At 43.0% G+C, this 21,667-nt stretch overlaps 1 protein-coding gene across 1 annotated transcript in view; it reads right to left on the reverse strand.

Moving 5' to 3' along the window:
* EZR (ezrin) overlaps positions 1–18,951 on the reverse strand; it is a 37,374-nt gene extending 18,423 nt beyond the window's left edge. The window contains exons 1-2 of the mRNA XM_063151376.1: positions 18,797–18,951; positions 1,249–1,332 (exon numbers count right to left, since the gene is read on the reverse strand). Of these exons, the coding sequence (XP_063007446.1) occupies positions 1,249–1,332; positions 18,797–18,808 (96 nt within the window). The 5' untranslated portion in view covers positions 18,809–18,951. The remainder of the gene's footprint in view (positions 1–1,248; positions 1,333–18,796) is intronic.
* Between the last annotated feature and the right edge of the window lie 2,716 nt (positions 18,952–21,667).

Below are 21,667 nucleotides of genomic sequence, written 5' to 3' on the forward strand. Positions count from 1 at the left end.
CACTAAAACCTTTTTTCCTGTTAGTTTGTTGGGGGTTTAGAATTTTGTTTATTTTTAACTGATTTGTGGGTTGTTTGTTTGTGGGTTTTTTTTTTCTGGATCTTCTTTTTAAATACTTCTCAATGCACAATTGCCATAAGGCCTAGCAAGTTCTAGTTAACTCACTGAAACAAGAATTGCACCAACAATACCCCAGAAGGAATGGACATTGTTTAGCCAATACTGCCTACCTGAGTAGCAGTAGCTACTCAAGTACAACCACCCTTAGCTATCAAGGTTATTGGGTACAAGGGAAGAAGTACAAATAATGGTTTGTGAACACGTTAAAATGTGTGACTGAAGTCTGCATAGACCAATTCTTGTTTTTCAGGTCTACAGCAGAAATGGTTAGAAGCAATTCTTTTCTTCTTCTTTTTTTTTGAGTTGCAGAGCAGTAGGTAATTTTTTTTCTGCTAAAATCTAGGCCTTGCTTCAGTTTTATAACAGCAAGCTACTTAAGTTGATAATAACAAAATTTCACAAATAGCACACAGTTTGTTTTAGCTGTCTTTATCTGATCTTTGCAGGTCCATCTTCAAATAGACCTGAATATTGTTCAAGCACTAACAGGAAGAATAACAGTACAGGAGGAGTCTTGGCCACTCAAGCTCTCCACTTCCCTGGGAATCCCTGAAGGCAGGGATCCCTGCACTAATCTCTGCTCCATCCTGCTGCACAGGGGCTTCTTACGAGGCATGCTGTCTGTAAAAGTTGCACAGAGATCACAAACTCTTCTGATTTTCCAGTATTTTGGCAAACTCAAACCCCTGTGCTAACTCAAACCCAGCATTTGAATGAATGCAGTCATGCCAACGCCCTCATCAGCCACCTGAAGACCTGATTCTGAACAGTTTTATGCACAAGAGCAACATTTCAACCTTAAAAGTTAAGAACTATGTAAGAGCTAAGCAGTATTTCAAAGCAAGAGGTATATTTTTACATGTTAGTTATGCTGTCTAAATATTTTAGACAGTTCATCATCCAACATGCTAGGAAGACAGGTTTCACTGGAACATAACATACCTGCAAGGGTTTTTGCTTTTTTCTTTTACTGTGAAGGAATTTAGAGATCTTAGTTCAGATTGGGGCCGTTTGATTAGGAGGTAGAGAGAAGAAAGATAGGTTTGGAATCCAGTCTTAAGAAAACACTACAGTCCAAAACATACTCCAAAATTAAACAACAAGAACCCACAGGAACCCTTCACTGACCTGGTCGAAGAGCTGCTTGCCTGTAGTGTTTGGCTGGATGGCAAACTCCAGCTCTGCATCCATAGTAACAACTCGAACGTTGATCTAAGGAAAAAAACAAAAAGCATTGTTTAAGATGCATTGAAAGTTACTTCTAGGTGTTAACAGAGTCCTTTGTGTACAAGAGTCTCCATGCTTTGATGCACTCCTGTAACCTCTATAATAAACACACTTAAGCCTCAATTAGAATCGTGTTATCACACCAGCAAACTTAATTGGGGCACTCATTCTGCTGTTTTAACCAAATTGCTCCACAGGTTTTCTTACTCAACACAGGATTGGACAGATCTTCTGGTTCAACAGGAGGGTATTTTAGACCTGACCCTTTCCAGGCCTAAACCCTCCTGGACTAAGAGCTACTGTGGATACACATTATAGCTGCCTGCAGGCTATCCCTTGGATTACGAAAGGCCCTAATGACTAAATTAAATTTAAGACTTATAATTTAACTTCCATTTATATTAGAGCTGGAATTAATCTGAGGTTTTAAAGGCAAAAGGCTGCAGATTATTCTTATAAAGCAATCAGCATTAACCTGATAAACGTTCATTCTTTCCCTCATAAAAATCTGTTCAGCACATAAAAACAGCAGTAACAGGTACTGAATGATTCTGCAGGGCAGGAGTTCAATAAGCTCTTGCTGTCAGTGAAGAAACAACATAACTAGATTTACTGTAATGGCACTACACTGCAAGAGAGGGGTTACTACTAAATGCAGAAGGCAAGAGTGTTTAATGACTAGAAAAAGTCTGTTAGCAGTTAATCAGGATGCAAAAGCAGAAACTAATCTTGCAGGGAATGGCATAAGGACCAGTAAAATGGCAAATCGGGAAAGGATTATCTCCAACTGTTCTGAATACAGCTTGTAATATTATACTACTTCTCAAAAAACACAAAAATTCCAAAACAAATCTAAAAGTCCCAAATATGTATGATTGTGTAGTACAGTTATGCTACAAGGCCAGACAACATGTAAGGTACAGGCAGATGAGATTTCTTGACAATTTCCCAACAATTTGGTAATGCCACATGACAGAAAGCCACAGTTAAGAGACCAGGACAGCCTGGCCCACATCTGAAGAAAAGAGAGGTAAAAGAGGAAGGAGAGGAATAGAATCACTCACTACAAAGCTTCGGCCTTCAGCAGTTCCCAGCAATTTAATTATGTATGTTTAAACTCTAGGATAAATGTCATATGTAACAATGTCACAATTAACACAGAATTGTGAATAAAACAAGTTGCTTCAGCTAGTTTTAGTAAAATATATTTAAAAGCTTTGCACTCCTTTTTCAGTGAGACACTGAATGTTTAACCAACCTTCTTCAGTTTAATGGGTGGACCTGTCAATGTTAGGTTAATGTCTGAACTTGTTCTTAGAGATATTTTCCAAACTAAATGATTCTATGAAGGCATCAAGTATCTTAATAGAGTTGTTTCTTTTCTTCTGCTCCCATATGACAGACTATCCTCCCAAAGAAAGATGACTGAAGACACTTTCCAAGTCACAGGACCCCAGAACTAAACCAGAGAAGATGACTTAGTGATGCCGCTTTTAAGCTGTGTTTTTAAAGCACTGTCCTTTAAAAAAATTCTTTAAATGCAAGATGGAAGAACAAGCAAGAAGGTAAGAGGAGTTCTTGGAAAACCTAACTAGCATTCGAGATCATAATGGAGCACGGAATTATGCTCAAGGTTTTCTTCCCATGCCTTAAGAAGCAAAGGTTTCCCAATAAATTTTTCCAGTACAGGAAGGTAGAGGAAGTTCAGATATCAAATTCTTTGGAACAGCAAGTCTGCAATTCAAAGATGTGACCTTAAAAAACACCTGTTGCTTAATCCCTCTCAACATTAAATCCCTAATCATATTCTAATCCCTTTCTACCCACTTCAAGAAAACATATGCTCATCGTCTTAGTTTTGTGCTGAGCAAGTTATTTGTTCTTCTGGCTGAAACACCATAGAAGTGTAAAATAAGTATCACTTTACAAGCTAAAGAACTTAAAGGAGGTGCTTCTTACTCCTTACCAAAAACCTGCAGAATGCTGGCTGAGTACAAAATTCCAGCTCATACCAGCATGTATTTTCTTCTCTCTCTCTCCTTGGTGGTTATCTGCTAGTAAAAAAAGTTAAACTCCCTAGTCTTGCTTCACTACAACCCTCAAAGACTGTAGGATCAGCTATACAGTGAGCTATTTAGTGCATTTAGCTGCTACATATTTCATTAATTATCTTAGTATTAAGACCAAAAATTGTAGTCATCTGCTTTTCCACTTCAATCACTTGAAGTTGGAAGCATGCAGGAACATGACTACTTAGTTATCCAAAAAGCTTTCAAGGACACTTGTGGCCTGCAGTAAAGGTTAATTCCTGAGTCCTCTAAGGGCTACATAACCATCAGGACAAAGAGGAATTTCCCTGGTGCCCTCAGACAAACTGCCAGCCACAAGACAGGCACAGCAAGAAGAGACCTTCTGTCCCTTCAATGAGTTGATGACTACCTGGAATATCCTTTGAGTCTCCTTCCTGCCCTACTAAGCCCTCCTGCTTCTCATCTCCAAACCTTAGCCTTGACTTCATGAACATAATGATTTTAACAGTGTTTCTAAATGGATGTCCTACAACCACTCCATACATGCAAGCTTTTAGCCACAGAGAAACTCTTAGTAAAGCAGCAAACAGAGCTTAACCCACATGAAACTCTGGTTCGGACAGCCTGAAGAAACCTCGATGTCTGCTCCACTGAGAGTCTATCAGTTTGGCACTCAGCTCAGACCAGATGGAGCTCCCCACGGCGCCAAGACGATTAAATCAACACCTAACGTGCTAACCAATTCAGGCATTGTTGGGGAGGAAAACAACCAAGAACCCAAACTCATTTCCATGAGCAACAAAAAGAAGACACAGTTAGGACAACTTTCACAAGTGAAGTCCTGCTCACCCTGTCTAGGCAAGGCATGTCCTTTATAAGATCCTAGCAAATCCTGGCAGTAACCCAGGACAATGTTGAAGCCATAACCAAAATGAAAACAGCTTTTCATTTTTAAGAGCACAAGGGTGTGGAGAAAAGAGAACAGCTTTAATACATGAAATAAAGCTTATATTAAAAAATATGTGCTTTTATGCACAAAACACTCTAAAAATCATGGACAGTAAGATGTAACTTTTTTCTTGATAGGCCAATGTCATAACACTTTATTATTCTGGGGGTTGGAAATAGATTATATTTAAGGTCCTTTCCAACCTAAACTATTAAATAATTCTACTTTTATGTCTGAGGCTAACACACTTAAAATGACAAAGGGCCCTTAAGGTTTCCTTGTGCATACAGAAACACTACAGAACACAAGTTTTTCCTCTTCCTGTCTTAGGATGCATAAAATTGCTAACAAATTTGATCCAGAAGGGAAAAAGCACGTTGTTGAAAAGGCAATGCCCTCTGCATTAAAATGAAAAACTCTCAATGAAGCTGAAGAATTTAGTACACTGAAAGACTGAACACCAGTTCCATGACCTCATACTGGACTGTAACGTGCTAGCTACCTCACCAACTCCAACTAGAGAATAGAAGATGAAGGCCAGAGCTAGAGAGAACTTCAGAGTACAGTTTAAATGATTGTAACACTATGGAAAGCAATGGTAGTTAGAATGGAATCTTCTGTGCTTTAGCAATGCCCTCAAGTCATGCATTTGTTTCTTTTGTTGCCGATAGAACAACATCTTTTCTAATGCTAAGTCAGTAGATCAATCTGTGGGGCAGGTGCAGCCTTTCAGAGTCCATGCACAACAGTAGAGTAACTTGAAAAATCAAACCGCCCTTTGAAAAACATTCAGAAGACACTCTCTTAAGGAGGCAGCACACTGCCAAGCAGCTGACTGGCACCATGTCTGTGGAAGGATCAAGACCTAGACACGAACCCAAGAAGACATTGCCTCTTCAACCCCATCCTCTCTCAAACACCCAGAAAAAACTACAGCTGTGTGTTCAAACATTGGATTCTTGAGCACCTTGGTGCAGAACCACTATATGACTGCAGGCAACACGGTATCTTTGAAGCGAACCATCCCTCTGCTGATACTGCAGCTCTACTGAAAAACATCCCACACTAAAGGGAAAAGGGCAGGGAGAACAGGGAAAAAACCCCACAGCTGTCAGACACACTATGCTATTGTGGGTATTTTGCACTCTGACACATGTAATCGAATAGTTCACTTGCATAATAAAATAGTTCAGTGAAACCACGAAGTTGTGCAAGTCATTTAAATAAGACCATACAATTTAATTTCAGTAAATACATATGATAAAGGGCACTAAATACCAACTTTTACCCATTAACACAGGACAAACCGGTACTTAACTGTGTCACTTATCATTGTCATTAGGCAGGTCTAAATGCCTTAGACAATGCTCAGGAATGTTTTCTCCCCTTTCCAAGGAGGAAGAAAGACCCGAGTCTCCTAAACAGCAGGTTTCCAAGCACGGTATCTTTCCAAGTGGTGGCAATTGGCAGTGGAGAAACCTAGATAGACGTGCCTCGTTTCTTTAGTCACTGGATGTCTGGAAATCCCAGGAGTCACTGGTACATTTAAGCAAATCAGCCACATTTTGAACTGCTGTTCTGCACAGCACATTCTATGAAAAACAGCGTGCAGAGCTGTTCAGCCTTTTTGCACACACTCTGTGTGGATATGGACTTGCTTGTGCTGAAGGAATACAGAAATCTTGACAAGGAGGACTCAGTGGCATTAATAATAATATTAAGAAAGTAGTACCATAAATCCTCACTTCTGCAGGTCTAGTCTTTCACCAGGCAAGCAGCAGCTACTAATGGAATAAATAAAAGGCAAGCTTCTTGGACTGGGCAGCAATGCATCTGCAAGGACAAAGTAATCTCATTTTGACCTTAGCAACCAGAGCTGTTCATAGACGCGTGGAGTGATTAAGTATCTGGTAATAGGAAAAACAACTTCATGCAGCAGCATCAGAAGGGCAATGAAACTGCTCTCTATTCTTCCACATTCCATTCAGTAGTGTTCATTGGTTCCAGGTCCAGCAACAAAGAAAGATATTGTCCTAACTGATGGAGTAACTGTTGTCCCAGCTCCTGGAAACTGTTATGGGAAAATTTTCAACTTTGAGGAGGGGAAAAAATCCCAGCAGCTTCAGATCTCAGAGCTGATCTGCTAACACTTCAGTATCTGCATTCCTCCGTCCTGCATAAGTTACTTAAGTCAACAGGTAATGGTTCAGAGACTGTGCACAGAAGACAACTCTGAGAAGGTAAGTAGTGCAAATAACACAGAAGCAACTGCAGAAATATTAGTTAAATTTATGGTATACTTCTTAAGAATGTACTTATGAACACCAGCATATCAAGAACACAACGCCTGGAGACAATTCTGTTTCTTCACTGACAGAATAACCTGCCTGACGGATCAAATAAAATCTAATAACATATTTGATGTGGTGCCATACAACACAGACTAGGCATACAACAAATCTGAGCCATGTGAAATTACAACCAAATGACAAGCTGTGCGCCTACGTTCTCCATAGCTTCTTTCAGAGCAGGAGATAAATGTCATGAATATCAAGCAAATGGTCAATTCCATTCGCTGCTGCAGGATTGCCAAATTCCAGCTTCCCTCTCAGCTGGGCTCAGCACCTTCACCTTCCTGGAACTACAGCAGGGACACATATTCTGACCTTTTCATGTCAAGTCAAGGTCTTGAAAAGGGGATGTGAGTGGGGTGGGATTGAGGGAAGAAGAAAACAAAGTTTTCTCACAGTCCCTGGAAGATGGAGTGCGCTTACAAGATCATTAACAGCATCTAGTCAAGAACAAATAAGTCTTTTGGGAGGACAGCACTGGAATTCAAGGATGTTGGTAGGTCTGAAAAATAGCTGCAAGTGTTACACTTGGAGAGGTGAGAACGGAGAAGAGGCAGAGATGAACAAATTACAGGCTTAAAAACAATGGGCTACAGCAGGACTGCAGAGAAGGATGTGGTTTATTATAATCCCCAGAAAAACACCACATTTCCTGGTGTGATGCTATTACACAGAGGGGAAAATTACATTCTTGAGTGTATTTGTCACCGGAAGCATTACAGCAGGTGACTATTCTGCTCTGCCTGCCTCGATGACTTGCTAGATGGAATGCTGTCACCCAAATCTGAATGCTTCTTTTGCAAGGGGGCAAGTTAATCGAGGAAAGTCTACACTGACCTACAGGTCAAGTGTTTCTGGGTTGGTTGCCAGTTGGGGTTTTTTTAATCTGTGTGTGTTTGGGGCTTTTTATTTGTTGGTGGAGGTTTTCTGTTTGTTTTCAAACTAGATTTTATTTTTAAACATGTCAGTGATCCCTTTCCAAATGGGAGTTGTCTGAAACATGACATGTTTTATATAGAAGACTATAAAACCTTCTAAATCCACATGGAGAAAACCAGGAAAAAGTCCTCTTATTGCAGGCTGGGTACCATGACAAGAAACAATAATTGCTGGAGTGGTAAGACATTATGATATTATGTAGCCACTTCCATGCAGCCTTCAGAAAACACAGGTCCAAGTCCTTCCCAGTGCTACACTTTCATGATTTAAAGGACGTCCAAGAACCTGAAATGGGAAGGCAGATGACAGACCCACCATTTCTCTTCTGGGGGAAGGAGAATCTGGTTCCTATGGGAATGGGAAGAACTGCACAGCCCAGCCACGAAGAAAGCCTTTCACAGCTCCTCCCCTGCTCCCATGGCAGAACCTTTCATGCAGTGGCTGCCTCACACGGGGCACTTCAGGGAGGGCGGTGGCAGCGCAGCACAGCGCAGCGCAGCGCAGCGCAGCGCAGCGCAGCGCAGCGCAGCGCAGCGCAGCGCAGCGCAGCGCAGCACAGCGCAGCGCAGCAGCCGTGAGCCCTCCCCTGCACACAGTTTGCTGACAAGGAGGAAGGGAGCCTCAGCAGCTCACAAAATGTGAATTTTAGACGGCCTCAGTGGCCTCCCCCTGGCTGACAAGGCAGGCTGGTGGCACCCACTTGGGCGACCCAGTTTCCCAGCATACCGTGCTAAATCAAAATACCCCTCTGTGAACTGAAGGACGCGTTCCATTTCAGATCGCATTGTGTTAAACATTGCTTCCTCATTGCAAATAAATGGGAACATTAAGTCACGTTCCAATGGAATTCCTCAGAGTCTATGAAGCAGTTAGGTACTGCTGCATTTGCAACAGGTAAAATTAGAGCCGAGCAGGCTGGTCTTTGTTCCTCAAAACCTTGCTTACCTTCCCAGGAGAGGGAGAAATACCACTGAGGTTCAATTGAGGTGTATATAATAACCTAGAATCTAGTAGTTACTTTAAAATTGTCCAGTACTGTTGTAAGCCTTAACTACTAGTCAGCTTTAATGCAGCAGCTTGCAGAATCATATTTTTGGGGGTACTAGTCCTCAGTATTTAAGGAGCAATAGCTATATCAGTTATACTTAACAGATTTCTTAAGTTTAGTCAAGGCAATAGGAGCCCAGTTACTTGCTCTCATGTATGGTGAAAACCACAACTTCTTTTGCGGCAGTTTTTCGGAAGAGAAATAAAGTACTTTGAGGGGAAGCCAAGAAAAACTTTGGAGTGAAATGTGAAAGCTAGACTTCTGGATGAGGTGGAGGGAGGGGGGTTCATGTGAGCAGGAAAACCTTCAGCACCCAGATGTGGGGAGTCATCCAGAAATTCCAGTTTTAACAAAGTGGTAGAATTTTCAGAATGAACTTCCCCCTCCCTGCCTACACACACAAACAGGTCACAAGACAGCAAATCCATGGAGTTCAGTATTGCTGCCATGCCACTTAACTCTTCTTTGTAATATAGCATGAAACTGTCCTTTTAATTAAACATGAACATAATCCTAGAAGGCAAATTCAAAGTTTTTTATGTTTAGATGGGCAGAAGATGCCAAACTAAATTACATGCCTATCTCAGTTCCCTTAATGAAGGCCTACTATCTCCTCTGTCAGCAGGTAATAACTGCATAGTAGGCATCTTCGTGACAAATCAAGAAGCAGCAATGGCTGCAATTCAGTTCTTTATCTTAGGTCAAGCAATGACACTCTGCATGCCAAGAGACCATGAAGATTTCATGCAGGTGTGGCAAGTGCAAGTGACAGTATATCTCTGATAGTCCTGGCTCCCAAATGCCTAGGCCCCAGACAGACTTCCAGCATTCTCCACCTCTGGTCAGCCCTGTACACTTAACAGTAACTGCTCAGTGAAACAGTAAAACCAAGCACTCTACCCAGAAAGAAAAAAAAATTTTTAAGAATCTTTCTCCAGTCACCGAAGATTCCTCCCAACTCTTTCCTAACAAGCAAACAGCATCATTCTGTCTCAAGCCAGGAACAAGTTGAAAAGCTGAGAGACAGAGGCCTATCTAAAACTTTAAAACTCAATTATTTTTTTTAAATGCAAAATTCTCTAGGCACAGCTCTATGCTCTGGCAAGACATAAAGCAACGCAGAGTAAGTCTGAAAGGCCCCAGGATACTGCCCTTGAACAAAGCCCTGTACACTCAAGGAGCCCAGGTGTTTTTCATGCAAAACACTTGCCCTCACTCTGTGTGAGGGATGTAAGAATGATTTACTTTGAACACAATATTATGAAGAAGTAGGAGGGCTTATGGTGTTTCATTGAAATACATTAATGTTCACTTTAAAGGCTCTCTGATGCTGTATAATACTCCATTAGCATTTTCAGAATATCTGTGTACAAGCAGCAGTCTGCTCTTTAAAGGAGGAACACACAGCCAGTGACAACAGGCTCAACATAGCACCACTGCCTGGATGTGTCACTTGCCCTCAATGGATGCTAGGATGGATTTAGGAACACAGAGTGCAGCAACAATAGCTCCTTTGTACATAAAGAATAAATACAGAGGAAAGCTAGAGGCCACTGGATCAAACTCCTGCATACACAGACTGTTTTATCATGACAGCTGTTGCATCTAATTAAACATAATGAAGTTGTGAGACTAAGGCTTCACGCATGAAGTTTACAGCAAGTCCCATAAACAATCCTCAAATAAGCTTTATTTCAAGAAGTTGCTCAGAACCCAGAATGGATCAGATCTTCTGCTGTCTTCCATCAGAAACATAAGCATGAGGCCAAGTGCAGATAATATAGAGTTTATCAAGTTTTATCATAATTGCAGGGTCTTCTAAATAATTTAACATCTCCAATATTTACAATACATAAAGGGGATTCCATCCTTCTGCAATCCCCTTGAGAGAATAGAAAAAAAAATAGTATCTTACAGTCTTGATCTGGAACACAAACATAATTTTATGCCTCTGCTTGGCTTTTTCACTTGGAAACAACAAACACACAACAATTTCAGCAAACGGTGAACTCCACAGTACAAACTCACAACAACCAGGGCAGGATCTGAAGCGCTGTGAATAATCTAAATAAAAGCCACAATAGCCTTAGAGCTTCCCCTGAATCTGAGGCACTAATACTGGTGCCTTTTATTCCAATGCTTATGCAGAGATCTATTTTCTAGAGGGCAATGTGCATGGAAAACCCAGTGCCATTACAGTCAGAAGTCTGACAGCAGGAACACAGCCTGACAGCACACAGCTCCCAACACTTTCAATAGACCCTGTGGTTGTTCTTCTGGGGTGGAAGAGCAGCACATTGCAATGGAACAGGGTGGGCTGAGTGAACACAAGGATTACCTGTGACTTACTCTCTCACAGGACTATGACCTGGGAGTTTAAGGCATCCAAGAAACAATTACTGGAGAAATATTCTCAGTAACTGTACTCTTCCCAGACAGAAACTTTACAGGGTGCAAAGCCATATTTCATTTTCATATTTATATCATCAGATGTGAACTGGAAGAAGATCAAGGATGCTCAAATAATTACCATGCAAGGATCAACTAAGCTAGCTAGGACTTCTCAGTTTGGAAGAAAATTAACTGAGGCAAGGACATGAGAGCATATAAACTCCTGAGCTACATGAACAGACTAGACAAGGAACATGTGTTCATGCAGCACTGTAGCAAAGAGGTTTGTAGATAACTTTACAAACAATGTGAAGGTTATCTAGGACACAGCCTTTGTTAAAGTATACTACGGATGCTGGAGTTCACAGGGTTTTAAAGCAAGACTGGACAAGTTCACAGAAATCCATTTAGTAACTCATTATATAGGACTTTTCAACCTCCAATACCTCAGAGGAAAGCACCAGTGCATATCTTTGAAATACTCTTCCTCAGGCATCAGCTTTTGGCCAACATCAGAGGTGTACTATTAGGCTACAAGGGCTTCTGCCTGACCTACAAGGCCAGCCATGTTCATATAGACATCAAAGTGCAGAAGGAGAATGAACTCCATTTACTTAGGGAGACATAGCAGTGCAACAAGTCACACAAGGCCCAGTAATGATGTTTGTTCATTCTGCATTCTAGATACAAATCCTTTTGACAGAGAGATTTTTGTTTGATATTCCACCCTTCTGTTTTACCTGTTCCATATCAGCCTCTTTCATTTTACTCAGGGACTTCAGTGGAACACACTTCATGGCATTTGTGAAATTTCTTAGTGGGGTTATGAGATGTGATCACCTCTGACAGCTCGATAATCTGATCTATGTGCAATACACTACAATGCTTCAACTTCTCAAGCAGGTACTTCAAACAGCATGCAACAGGCACTATTTGCTCCCAGATAAAGGTAGGTCATGGCAAGTCCTGGAATGTCACCTAAGCACAAAGGCATTGCTCTTGAGCAGTTACAAATCATAAAGGAAAAGTGATTGCAAGGACTGGCAAAGGACCAAAGTACCCCTTTGTAACCCATAAAACACCTTAAGGGCTCCTGAGATGAAACTCTTCCCCCTCCCCTCACTATCGACGTGTGATGGCAAACAAATATGCTCCAGTGGTTCCCAAAGTGTACCTTGAGCACAATGACAGCAGATAAAGCACCTTTCAAGAGTTTGTCTCACAGCTGTGACACAGTTGTTATGGAGGAAGATCTATTCGCCCCCACACTGAGATCAGCGAGTATCAATTATGCAAATCACCCCACCACACACCACAGTTTGTGCAGCAGGAACTCTGCACAATCACTTATCTCTACAGAGACAAAAAGTTAAGCCAGCTAAGTGTACTCAGCTAGGTGTTGAAGAACAACTTTAGCTCCTACAAATAACTCTGAAGGCCAGAACTTACAGTATAGGCTTGAAGTCATCTACTGGGCTACACAGGCAAAATTCAGGTGCCTGGGTTCAAAAGTGAGATTTTTTTAGTCTCTGCTTCTTTAGGTAGCAGAGAGCTCACAGACCTCTCTCTGCATCTACACAGCAGTGGTCTCTTGGCAGAACTGAGCCACTCTAGAGTTTTGTAAGATTCAGCAACAGGACATCCATCCACTCATCCCCAGAGAATTCTCTCTCACACTCATTTCACACTGAGGTTAGTTAGAACAACTACAGCAAACATGGACTTCTTCAAGCAAAAACAAGAAAAGAAGAGATGGTGACAGTAACACCTCAGAGTTTTACACAATAGCTACAGCACTTGCTCATGAGAGGGAGAAGTAAATGCACACAAACCAAACAGGGCAATCACACACTCCCCTCTCAAAGGAAGCAAAAGGCTGCAGGCCTGGTGTAGGGGAGTTAGCATCTCTTCCACTGAGCCTACGCAGTAGATAGCCAAATACGAGTCCATGGTCATCAGCAAGAGTTTTTCTTACTTAATTAGAAAGCAGAGTCCTGCATGTTAATTCCTGGAGTCAGGATTTTTCCTTAATGGACAGCTGTTACTATGAGGTGTCCATCGGCCTCAGCTGAGCACCTCAAAGATGAGAGCGGATGCAGAGAAGGCAAGTGAATTTCCCCACTATGAAGTAGGAACTAGAAAGAGAAACAAAATCTGGATCTGAACAGATGAGCAATATGGAGGCAGCAGGGTTAGTTGTTACACTGAGCTATGCCTTGTTTCCAGCCTCATACTGGAACAATTTTCCCCTCTCCTAGGTGCACCCACTGCTGTTTTTTGTAATTCCCAGCTCACAGAGTAAATGTTATCTGTTGCAGAAACCAGGCTTGAAAGCAAGCACTCAACACAGCTAAAAGCTAAAGCACATTACTTAACAGTGTGCAGCGAGGTTCAGTGATCCTGGGCAGCACTGCCTTCCATCAAGGTCAATCGAGTGATTATGGGATTTACAGCGCATGTAAAGCTCTCTGGGCACAGGGTGCCAAACAAGAATGACACTGATGTGGGAATCTTCAGTGGTCATCAAGAAGTCTTATTCTCAAAAAGTCCTGACATATCACAGCTTTTTTTTCCTGGACAAAGGAAGATGTTCATGTGGGTGGAGGAAGAGAACAGAACAGGAAGGCTTATCTCCCTCCTTTTGACCTTTAAGAAGGTTAAGAAATTCTTTAATTAGTGACTAACATAACAGTTAACACCCTTGGTTTCTCTGTAGCAGCTAACATCCCACAACAAACTGCCCTCGGAAATGCTTACTCAGCTTACACAGTAAATAAGGGTTTTGGCAAACTGTGAACTCATTCTCTTATAACTTTATTCACCTCCTTACATTTACTACTCATAGAATTCTCCACCTTTCTTTTGCAGCAGTGAGTGACACATTTGGCAAATGTAAGGGAGTTCTGGCATTTGGCAAATGGAAGCTTCCTTGGGTTTCCATTTTGCCCCAGAGTGAGTATACATCTCCTGGTATCAAATACACCATACACTGTATCACATGATGGACTGCAACTGGTGCTTACAAGGGTAATATTTTATTCTTGACTAAATCTATAGCCGTCCATAAGCTGAGAGTATATTAATTGATTGTGAACACTTAAAGCCATTAAAAAGTATTTTTATTTCAGTCCACTTACAGGAATCTGCTGTAAAGAGCTCTGAGATAAAACCACTATGTGTAGTTAGAAAACAGATAGTGAAGAAAATTTGAGAAGATCTTGGAACAATGAATAATTTTAATTGTTTATATTTAGAAATAAATTCCTGTCATTACACTTGCATATTTTTTTGGCTGGCTTATCGAAAGCTTGTTAAATTTTAATGCCATAGTCTGCTCACAGACAGATAAAGGTTTGGCAGAAGACCTGTATTCTGAAAAAACAACTTGAAGACAGCACGCATGTATATTCAACACCAAACAGGTACAGAGGACTTGTCTAACCACTTCATGCCTAGCACACACCAGCCCATTATTAACAACACAGGGCTGGGAAAACCCTTTTGAGACATCAGTTCCAGCTCCCCACTCCTATAGGCAGCAGCAATAAATTGTGTACTGTCAAATTTTATCTTAAGGATGGTAGGTCTTGGAATAGTCTTTTAATAAGATCAACAAGGAAGGGGAAAAAAAATTCTACCCACTCACAACCCCCTCCCCATACATGCTTAATTGTTCTAAAAGTTTAAAGTCTCTTAAACCACAAATTGTGCTTAAAGCAATTCTTTCTCCTCTTTGGCATTTAAATTCCTTACATTTTACTACACAGGTGAAGGAAGAGATAACTCCTTGAATTCTACCAGGCTGAAATAGCCAAGCACCCTCTTATCTTAAGGTGGAATTTTGTCTGTTGTCATCCCAAACCCATTCTCTAGGTTTTGCTTTGAATTTGTCTGTCCTGGGCACAGGTAAGTACCTTCATTAAAGGAAAGCTCTCACTAGAACCTTCTATTAATGCCTTCTGTTAGAAAAGCCCTACGCATTGCAGATGACATGAACAACAGGACAGTTGTACCACTGATTAATCCATACATTGATTAATCCGTCTCCTTCTAACCTGTTTAGTGAGGGACCTTCTTTCCCCACCCCTCCAAGTTTAACTCTATGCAAAGGGAACTTATTGCCCCAGTCCTTCAATCCCCTTTATATGTTGGCCCTCTGCATCAATAATGCTTCCCCCCCAGCAGCATGACATGAACAGAGTTCATTACTGTGCTCAGCTTTCTGACCACAGGCCATTAATAAAGGTATTTTAAAAAGGTGCCTCTGGATATAATTCACTTGTATTTTCTCTTTAGGACCAAAAGCTGCTAGACTGCACTTACTGCTGTCCTCTCTTTACACAGTTTTATACACATTCACACAAGTATTAGAAGTTCTTGTGTGATACCACATCAATCAAGTGCTATGCTGCAAAGCTAACTTAATTTCTTGTGAAACTTTACATTTTGTTTTTTCCCTCCAAGAGGAAACAAAAAAACCCAAACCAACCAAACAAAAAAAAAATCCACCTTCAATAAAGTAACCAAGAATGCTGGTAGATCAGATCAAATTAACAACTCTATAGACCCGAGATCACATTTCCTCCTCCTTCGGTAAGCACTGTTCATTAGCCCGAAGCCATGCTGTTCTGGCCACAATTTATTAGATTGGTTTGTTTTGCAAGAGGATATAATCCGCCTAAAACACCATCAGAAATAAACTAGAACCATGAATCTAGGAAAATGCACAGAGCACACAGACACTCCAGTAATGAAATGAAGCAAGGCTGAGTAAGTAAGTTTATTTAGCGTTTCACTCATTTCCAGATAACACAGCAAGATTTGGACAAGATGACACCTTTTGCATTTCCTTACAAAATAATTCACTACCTGTAAAGCCTAATGAACCTCTGTACAGACTAGACAGAAATCATGCATCTGGACTGCTGATGAACTCCCAGCCATAAACCCTCATGAACTGGGTATAGGTTATATATTTATAGCTTACCTTGGAGGGACCTCATTACTTTGTAACTGTTACACATGGCAGAATGGCACTGTTAAATTACATATTAACACGTGTCTATATTAACAAATATACTTATTTCAGTAGTATTTTCTAGACTTTTACTAAAATTTATTTTGAGCATGGTAAACATGCATCAGGTACAACTAATTGTGACCAAATGTTACCACAGACTTGGGAAGCCAGCTTTCTAGCACTTCACTTTGGTACTCAATTAAGATACAAAATCACTAATGTCTGACTGTTAATGGATTTACAGTTGTTTACTGTGAAATAATAAATTACAAACATGATCCGTAAGTTTTGTGGGCACATTTATAATTTTTGTTAAAACAATAGTTTCACAGAAAGGTTTAGCTTATTGGGTTGTGGGTGGAGGGGCCAGAGGAGAAGGTGTTGCCAAAATTTTGCTTTCTGTCATCATAATCTTTACTTGTAAATAACTGATGACCAGTGTGTGAGACTTCACACAGCAGCATGAAGTCTGCCAAGCAATACCATATTTACTTATGCCATGTAGACAAGACATATGCAAACAAGCACAGGTAATAAATATTTAGCATCCATGCTAAATACCCAGCAGAAAAACACTGCTTCCCTGTGCATCCCAAGAGGTCGTGCTATCATTCCTCACACCTGCCAAAGGCTGTTGTCACATTCGTCCTGAGCACAGTTCTGCCTCCGGAGTGACAGCTTTACATCCTCCCTCCCTGCAAACTGACACGAATCCTATTTAGCTGTATTAAGATTAAATGAGCTGAGTTGGGAAGGATCCAAATCCAGCCTCAGTCTAAAGCAGACAGAGTGAACAGTGTGTTTTACTAAAATAGCCTCTGCAAAATTCCTCTTTTCCATTTACAATAAGGTGGCAGTTAGCCCCACTGAACAGCAGATTAAATGAGAAAAAGGCTTATATTTACAAAGTATTGACACAGAGTCCTGTCCATAAATCCCAGCCAGCAGGTCACATCTCAGAAGTCTTTACAGTGCTACTGTCCTTCCCCAGTGGATGGTGGTTTACACCATCCACCCTTGTTATTCACTGGCCACTCAGCTAAGAAACAAAGAAAAATCACCATCTCTGAGGGAATACGAACCTAGCACTGCCAAGCAAAAAGATAAACACAGCTGTATTTTTTTAAGAGATTAAAGAGTTTTTGTACACCTATCCATGGCTTCCAGTGCGACTTAGTCCTAAACCAGGATTTCAGATTATTCTAACCAGGATATTTCAAGAAAGCACTCTGTAATTAGCAAACAGCTAACAAGGCAGAAAGAGATTATTCACACACACAACCTTTTATATCCATACTTTTAAATTATATATTTGATTCCCCAGTTACAAAAGGGCCCTCTCAGTTAGTTGTTATTATATGCAGCAATATGTCACCTCTACTGATGAAATACAACCAGAGAGCCTGAAGATTTACCAGTTCTTAGGACTGAGCACAGTGTGGTTTTGGGAGTGTTTTTGTCTTTTGTTGGGTTGGGTTTCTTTTTCTTTTTCTTTTCTTTTTTTTTTTTTTTTGTAGGTTTATAGAAACTGCTATGTAAGTTAACCTAAATGCTTAAACAAAAAAAAGTTCAACTAACTTCAACGTTATGGTGATAAAACATCAATTACTTATTACCAAAGATAAGCTTGTTTGCTCTTATTTCACATTTCATTTAAGTGAGCTAATACACAAGTCCTTCACTGCATTGCAATTTAAGAAATATTGCCTCTATTGAAAATAGATAGTAACAACAATCTGTTCTGATCATGCTCTTCAAAGTTCAAAAGTGCGTCTGCTCCAACGACTGCTCGGAGCTCCGCATTAGGCACTTGGCTCCCCAAGGGAATTACCGTCTCTAACCGGCACAGGAGCTGCAGACTTTGAAATAAAACAAACAAACCCACTACAAGGTCGGAGGAGGAGGCGCTGAGGAGGTGGTGGTGTCAAGAGAAAGAAGGAGGGATAAAAAAGACCGTTCAATTGAAAAAAAAAAAAAAATCCAACCAAAAAAGGAAACAGGTCTTCGGTAATGACTGGTAAAGACCAGCGTGGAGAACTTTTTATTAAGAGTCCCTAGCATTTAGTTTTTAGATCGCAAAACAAGGAGGGAACAAGCGTTGTCCTATATTTACAGATGCATACATGCTTCCTGTAGATAAATGCACAGGCCACAAGCATGCTAAATGGCAGCGGCGCAGTTGTATCATTTCTCGTTAAGCGGGAGCGTGATGAAAGCTCTTCTTTCGAGAGTTACTCGGCAGCTCTGTGCATGTCGAGCACGGAAGCGCTGCACAAGACGGAGCAATGCACCGCCTGATCTCTGGAGCACGGAGATCCGGGGCTCCGCGCTCCCTTTCCCGGCGGCGGGACGGCGAGGAGATCCCGCAGCCCACCCGAGATCCTCCGTCCCGCCCGCGGCCCTGCGCCCGCAGCAGCCGCTCTGGCGATGCCTCCGTCCCTCCCGCTCCGAGCGGCCGCTGATGTGGCTCCGGCGCGGGGTGCCCGCCGCTCCCTCCGGCGCCGCGCTCAACTTCCCCGGGCGCTCGAGTCCAAACGCCCCGTCCAGTCCCGGGCAGCAGGGACGGGGCTCAGCCCTTCCAGCCCGGCAAAAGCCCGCGCCGCGACACCCGGAGGTGCCCGCCCCGCCGAGCGCCCGGGCTAGCCCCCGACGCCCAGCGCCGGGCGGGCGGGCCCCGGTGCGGCCCCGCGGAGCGACTCCCTCCCACCGCGCCCCGCTCACCGGCTTCGGCATTTTGAGGGCTGCTGGTGCTTCTGCTACTCCCGACACAAACGTTCATGCAGCGCCTGCCGCGCCTCTGCCGAGCGCCCCGTGCGGAGGAGGTGCAGGAAGAAGGAGCCGCTCCCGGCCACGGCGGCAGCGCAGCCCGCGAGTGCGGCGCCGGCCGCCCGGCGGCGGGTTAAGTACGGCAGGTGGGGCCCGGCCGTGACTCACCGCCGCCGGCCATTGCCCGCCGCTCCCCCCGGCGCCTGCCGAGCGCGGCACCGGCCTCGCCCAGCCACGGGGCACCCCCGCCGGCTTCGCTTGGACGTGCCCGGCGCGCAGGGGGCACCGCGGCCCGCAGCCTCCGGCAGCCCCCGAGCCCCAAGCCGTGAGGGACGGCCGGGCGGGCGGGAGACAGGGGCGGGGGCGGTGCCGCCCCGACCCCCGGGCACGGCCGGGCCCCCGGGGCCTGTGCGGCCCCTCCGAGCACGGCCCCGGCCCCGCCGGAGACCCCCGGCTCCGCCGCCCTGCCCTGCCCTGCCCTGCACCTGGCGGGGCCGCGCCGGGCTCGGCGCTTCCCAAGCCAGTGGATGGCACGGGGAAAGCGTCCGTCCGGCACACAGGTGATGCCTTGGGGATGGTCTGTAATAGTTGCTGTGTTTCTTGAAGTGCGAGGTCAGAAAATATGATTACTTAACAAAACACACAGGCTTGCTTTGTGTAGTAAAGCATATTTTCAGCGATGTCAGCAAAAGAGAAAACTTTGAAAATGCATCTAAACTCAGAAACTATAGAGTATACTTCAGGTGGTTCTAACTTTTTGTAAAGTTCATGCAAGTAGAGTAACAATGAATAAACACACACAGATAACAAAATTTGTGTCTCTGCCCCTTGTTCCTTCTCCCTCCTCACCCATGAGTGTAATGCACTTCTGTGGATAGCGTCTGCCAGGAGCTGCTGGCCTCCCACTGCATCTCCTTGCTTGGCTGGTCACAAGAGCACATTGATTTACATAGTCATGGGCAACGAGCGGCCTGTAGGACACAGCTCTTCCACTGTGCCAGCAATGGCACATAGCTGAGCTGTGAGATTGAGGAAATTGTGCGGCCTGTCCCCAAGCCACTGTCTGCAACACCCCACTTCAACCACTGTCTGTCTGTTTGGCATAGGACATAGGATGGGAACAGGGAGGCACAGAACAAGGATAATAACACCCACTACATGGAAAATTTATAGGGCAGGAGAGAGCCTGGGAAATATCAAGGGATGGTGACAAAAAGGATAGCCCAAACAATACAAGTCTTGCTTTGGCAGAGTTCCAAATGGTGTCTTCCCCCACAGACTCCACCAAGCAGCACTTGGTTGTGCCACATTTAAATAAAAGAATCATTACTGTGTCAGGTCTGTGAAAGAAAGGGGAGGGGAACCCAGTTGGAGGCTGAGAGAATTCATGGTAGTGTTCCTTTCCTGTTGCATGATCCTCAGAGATTAGAGACGGCTTTAGCATCAAAACAGCCATGGGGGTGGCAGCTTGCAAGAGCAGGTGAGAAGAAATAGTCTAAGCTGAACAGCTTCCAAGAAAAGGGCCATGGGATCAAACACCCTTGGGAAACAGATATGGCCTCCTTTTTCAGTTGAAACAATTCCACTGAGATTTACTTGGGTCAGGTTAATTTAACAAAATAAGCTGACACTCAGTTGGATTGGGTTCATTTAACAGATATATGATTTGTGAAGACACTTTCTTTGCTCTTCTGTTAAGCAATAAGTTTATGGTGGGATTTCATGCTTTATTCAGCAAGATGACACTGGAAATGAACCAGACCAAATTATCACAGTGCTTTGGATAGGCTGCCAAGCACAAGGAACAACTGTTCCAAGTAAGAAATACTGTAAGAACCCAGCTTCTGCAGCTCTCACTCAAAACCCTAAGTGACGTTCTTAGATATTTTGGGAGGGATGGAAAAGGATAGAGATGAGATATTTTCATGCCATAGCTTTAAAATCTAGATTTGGCTGTGACTGGAAACAGAAAAGTCAAAACAAGTGTATGTGTCTGCATCCCCTTGAAAAAAAGCATTGCATGGATCTAGTGGAAAACCCATTTCCATTCTGGGAGATTTTCATTCCCAAAATCCTTTCTTGTCCATAGCTCAACATGAGCTCAGAGACCGTCACCCTGGGTTTCATGTTGAAGAAACTCCAAGTCAGAGAGATGTCTCATTTAATACATCATATTTAGTCGGGTAAGTATTTGTTTCCATATGCTAGTTACATATCCAAGCTTAAACCCCTGTTTTTGTAGGGTTTTTGTTGTTTTGGTTTGTTTTTTTCCTAACACTCACCATTGCTTCCTAAACACACAAACCTAGGGGCAAAAGGAATTTAGGTGACTAATAATTAAGTGTGGCAACGTACAATCTCTAGGTTCCTGTTTGCCACAGCACATAAACTTGTGCCATTCTCCCACAGACACCTGCAATCCATGGGGAAAGGTAGATACCTCAATGGCATCCATAACTACCAGCTTGCCCAATACCACTCCACCCAAAACCAGCCACTGTGAACATACTGAGCTTACACAGGAAGAATTGTCTTCAGTGGAAGGAACCAGAACAATTGCCAGCTTGAAGTGTTTGTTAGACACCCTTTGCTTCCTTCCTGGGCTTTTGCCTCGTGCTAGGTGTGCTTTCAAACCCTCTTGCCTGCAGAGCTCCGTACCTTATTGAAGACTTGGCTAGGCAGGTGTCTCTGTGACAGTACAAAACTCTCTTCTGCAGCTGGGTTGTTCAGCTCCTTCCTTGTTATTTCTCTCCCTACCACTCCCCTAGAAGTACGGGAATGTATATAATGCAAGCCCCTTCTTCCCCTTTATACAGAAGTCTTCTC

Source organism: Melospiza melodia, chromosome 3, assembly GCF_035770615.1.
Source record: "Melospiza melodia melodia isolate bMelMel2 chromosome 3, bMelMel2.pri, whole genome shotgun sequence".
NCBI lineage: Eukaryota > Metazoa > Chordata > Aves > Passeriformes > Passerellidae > Melospiza > Melospiza melodia.